Genomic DNA, 4,084 nt, shown 5'->3' with positions numbered 1-4,084 from the left:
AGGCAAAGTAAAAATTGTGGGATGTAAGCAGTGCCATTTTTGCAGTGGTCCTGCCCTCACTACTGATTGGCCAAAGGGCCCCGGCAGCCCCACCCCTCACTGCTGATTGGCCAAGAGGGCTGTCCATCATGGAGCCCCAGCCCCCACTACCGATTAGGAGAGGGGTGGGCCTGCACAACAGGCAGTCCTCTAGGCCAGTGAGCAGTAAAGGGCGGGGGCTACCACCTTTGCTGCTCCTTTTCAAGTCAGTGGCTTCCCCACTCTGGCAGGCTGTGAGGCCAGCCTGCAGCAGCCCCGAGGACTGCTAGTTCTCATTGGGGAGATAGCATACTTTTAATAAGTGTCTGCCCCCCCACCCCCAGTGATTCTACACCAAAAAAGTGGAGGTTGCTATTTTTGTGGGGTCCACAGAAACTACCTTTCCCCCCTGCATTTTCCACAAAAAATGCAAGATCGCAAATAAGGTAAATCCCTAATTATAAAGCATATTGCTCGTGTAATGCCTTGCAAATGCCGAGCCTTGCAAAGAAAGGGAAGCCCAGAGAAGTTAGTGCTGCATGACAGCCACCCAATATAGCTTAATAATTGTATGAGCAACACCACTTAGAGCAAGAGACTCATGCAGACAGTTAAATCAAATCTCATGACTCAGGGTGTGATTTTTTTTCCAAAGGGGCTAGGAATGCACCTCCCACATCATCTGGTAGGCGTAACTGCATAATTGGCTAAATGCACTATGGCAGTTTTCTCTCTTCCTCTGAAGCATCAGGAATTTGCTGCCCAAGGCAGAATACAGAACTTGATGAACCAGTGTGCTGACCTACCTTGGGAATATAGGACTTCCTAATCATAAGAGAGGAAACCAAGTGCACATGGTAATTGAATGGGATTTTAGATGAGTGCATGGTGTTTATTCTTTTAGGTTTCCCAAATAGGTCAGAAATCCTGTTCTCCCAATAACCTAGATAGGATTCCACAGCTAAGAGTATGCACACAAACATCAAGAAGGTTACTTAACAATCTCTTGACACCTTGAAACTTTAAAATAGGCTTTGACCTAGGCAGATCATACATAGTGGTTAAGGGACAAACTGGAGAAACAAAGAAAGGTTACCCATCAACTGTGTACTTACATAACTGTGTTGTCATCAACTAAGATATCACAGCCATGAGCTGGGCATGAAATAGTCTGAAAGAGAAGAGAGGGGTCAAATAAAGCCTTGAAACAGTTTTCATGCCTATTTCCTTGAAGAAAGAACCCTAAAGCTAGAATTTATTGTAACTAGATGCCTTTGCACAGCAAAACTAGAAGTCAGGATTTTCATCCAGACACGCTAGCAAAATGCTCTTTAGTGCTGAATGTTTTGGTCCCACAAAGCACCATTAGATACTTCAACAGGTCTGTAAAGAATTTGTCTTCCGCAACATTATTCTTTCAGTTTATGCAAAAAAGTTACACTTCTCCGCACGCATCTTCCCCAGCATAAGACACACACAGATAAATCCTTACCTGTCCCATGCCTTCCTCCATTATTTTGGTAGTTAAATATTCACTCCAGCACTGCATACAGAACTTATGTCCACACTCTAGGCCAGTGAAGTACTGCAATGACAAAAAGCACATGTTGTTTTACCCATTCTGTCCTTCCTGCTGCTGTGAAGTTTAATTTCACCTTACTTACTCCCAGGACAGAATTTGTAACTGCTCCAAGGATACTGTATTGTTTCCTTTGCATTGCCACCACCTCAGTATGTTGCTAGAGCAGCTCTAAATGTGCACTCTGTGTAGCTGCACTTGGCATCGCTAACAGCAGGAAGAACTTAGAGGATTTTCTCCTCCCACCCCCACTACCTTTAAATTATGGCAGATGCATGAGTCTAAAAGAAAGGATAATTGCTTTCCCCTACCTGTATTACAGGAAGTCACTAACAAATGCTGCATCTTGGAATAAAGGTTAAAGCAGTAAAATGATACCCACAGGATTTTTCTTGCATTTGCATCTCTCACATAACTGTTCAGCTCCAGAATAATTACCAGCCACATTGGTAAGAGACACCTAAAATATTGCCCATGCAGGTGAAAGCAGCTAACAAACAGAGGAAGTTGTAAGCATTATGCATTTAATAAGTCATAAGAGTTTAGAACATGAGTTAGAGGCACCTTTGTGCTCACAGCTTACCAAGCAATAGGACTTGCTCTAGAACCCAAATGTCTATCAGATGGCAAGGCTGAACAGCCTAACTGGCTGAAGCAGTACCCAACCAAGATTTTATACTGATTAGCTGATTGTCATGCAGACAGCCACCTGGCAAGGATGACATCAGCTTTGTATGCATCATCCTCTGCAGTGTGCCAAGACATCTGACTGAACAGTTATGTGAGGGACAGGGAAACAATAAGACAGCTAGAGAAGAATAACTTTAAAATAAAGGTGGTATATAAGTGAAAACTATGGGCAGGACTAAACTGTGTCTGAAGCCTGGGGGGAGGGACAGACATGCTGGACATTATGCTGTTCCAACAATGGGATGTTAGTCATGAATTAAAGGTTTGTTCACAGCACAGTAATTCCATTTAAAGGATTCTTTGGCATCTGTAAGGATATGTGAAAATCTCTACAGTATTACTATGGTATCTCCAAAAACATCTGATTAATTCCCTCTCTCTCCTTCCACTATAAGCTACAAGAACTCTATTCCAAAAGCAAGTCCATTATACTAGTCAGTTCAAAGGCAATCCCAGTTCTGCTGAGCTTGCTGTATGTAAAACTCTTCGACCTCCCCACCTAAAAACTTAAATCACTAGTGCTCACATAGTGCTATAAACAAACAGCATTATAATCTAGGGTCCTATTTTAATCACCGATCATGAATGATTCAATAAAAGCTGAATATTAAAGTCAAGCCCCTCCTTGACAGCAATGTATTGAGATAGTTTATTTTCCTGGTAGAGATGCTTTATTTCTTAACTGTAACATTATGAAGAACTCTGAAAGACATCAAAGAAACTGGCAAACAATTCAAAAACATTTTTTGGGGGGGTTCTTTTTGGGAGGGGGGAGAGAAATCAAACCCCAGGGTGCAAAAGTAATACCCTAATGCCTTCACTCTCTCCCTAGAGCTTCTCCAGCTTTATCTGCTATCAGCATGGTGTACTCAGTCAGGCCAGTCCAAATCAATACAGGGTATGTTTATGTAAAAATATTATTATTATCCACAAACATAAGATGTGTATAAAAAGGACGTGGAGGAAGAGATATGGAAGGTACCGTGATGATGGGGAAGGTACACTGTGACAGTAGGAATGGATGTAATAGATGTAAAGAGCTACTTGGGATGGGGCTGCAGATGAATTTACTATAGTCCAGTTCCTTGACACAGAACACAGAAAGAATATTTATCCTATGTTCTGAGAGTTATGGTGAACTGTAAGAGGAAAAAAGCTGTACTAGTGCCCTTTCTGTTGCCTTTTGATGGATAAAAGGCATCAGATTAAAGAAGGTGGTTTCTTCGCTTTAAAATAAACTTTGTATTACTAATGGCAAGCCTGGTTATCTCTAGGTTTGCTAGGAGACTTTTGGAATCAAAATGGACATTAACGGATTAATTAAGTAAAGATGCATCCCCTCCCATCTTCCAGGTATTTCTATGGAAAGATGTTAGGAAGTTTAACAGATTGAATCAAAATTGCTTAAGTTTCACTACCTCAGTACCCACAGTGCCAACATCCCACCAGTTTCAGTTATCAGCAGGGATCTGGGTTTTCAAATTTCCCATGGGAAAATGGAAAAAACCGTGGATTTTACCTTTTACCGGAGGCTAACGCTGATTTCTTATTTTACTGGAGAAACCCGCAGGGAGCAGGAGGAGGGCTCGCAGGTAGGGAGCACCATGTGCACGTACAGGCACATGGCCTCCAGGAAGCCTGGAAAGCAGCTCCCACAGGTAAGTCACGGGGTGGGATTGAGGCCCCCATAGGGAGGGAGCAGAGGGAGTTGGGTAGGGCAGAGCAGGGCAATGCATGGCCGCAGGACCCCAGCCAGGAACGGGACAGGGCCAGACAGCTTGTCTGGGAGAAGGGGGG

At 43.1% G+C, this 4,084-nt stretch overlaps 1 protein-coding gene across 1 annotated transcript in view; it reads right to left on the bottom strand.

Annotated features, from left to right (window-relative positions):
* Nucleotides 1–4,084, bottom strand: part of ARIH1 (ariadne RBR E3 ubiquitin protein ligase 1) — a 38,873-nt gene that overhangs the window by 29,469 nt on the left and 5,320 nt on the right. The window contains exons 2-3 of the mRNA XM_006038406.3: nt 1,511–1,603; nt 1,134–1,189 (exon numbers count right to left, since the gene is read on the bottom strand). Of these exons, the coding sequence (XP_006038468.1) occupies nt 1,134–1,189; nt 1,511–1,603 (149 nt within the window). The remainder of the gene's footprint in view (nt 1–1,133; nt 1,190–1,510; nt 1,604–4,084) is intronic.

This window comes from Alligator sinensis, unplaced genomic scaffold (assembly GCF_000455745.1).
Source record: "Alligator sinensis unplaced genomic scaffold, ASM45574v1 scaffold1992_1, whole genome shotgun sequence".
In the NCBI taxonomy this organism is placed as follows: Eukaryota; Metazoa; Chordata; order Crocodylia; family Alligatoridae; genus Alligator; species Alligator sinensis.
The sequence above is the reverse complement of the archived record's forward strand: the minus strand, read 5'-3'. Positions and strand labels throughout refer to the sequence as shown.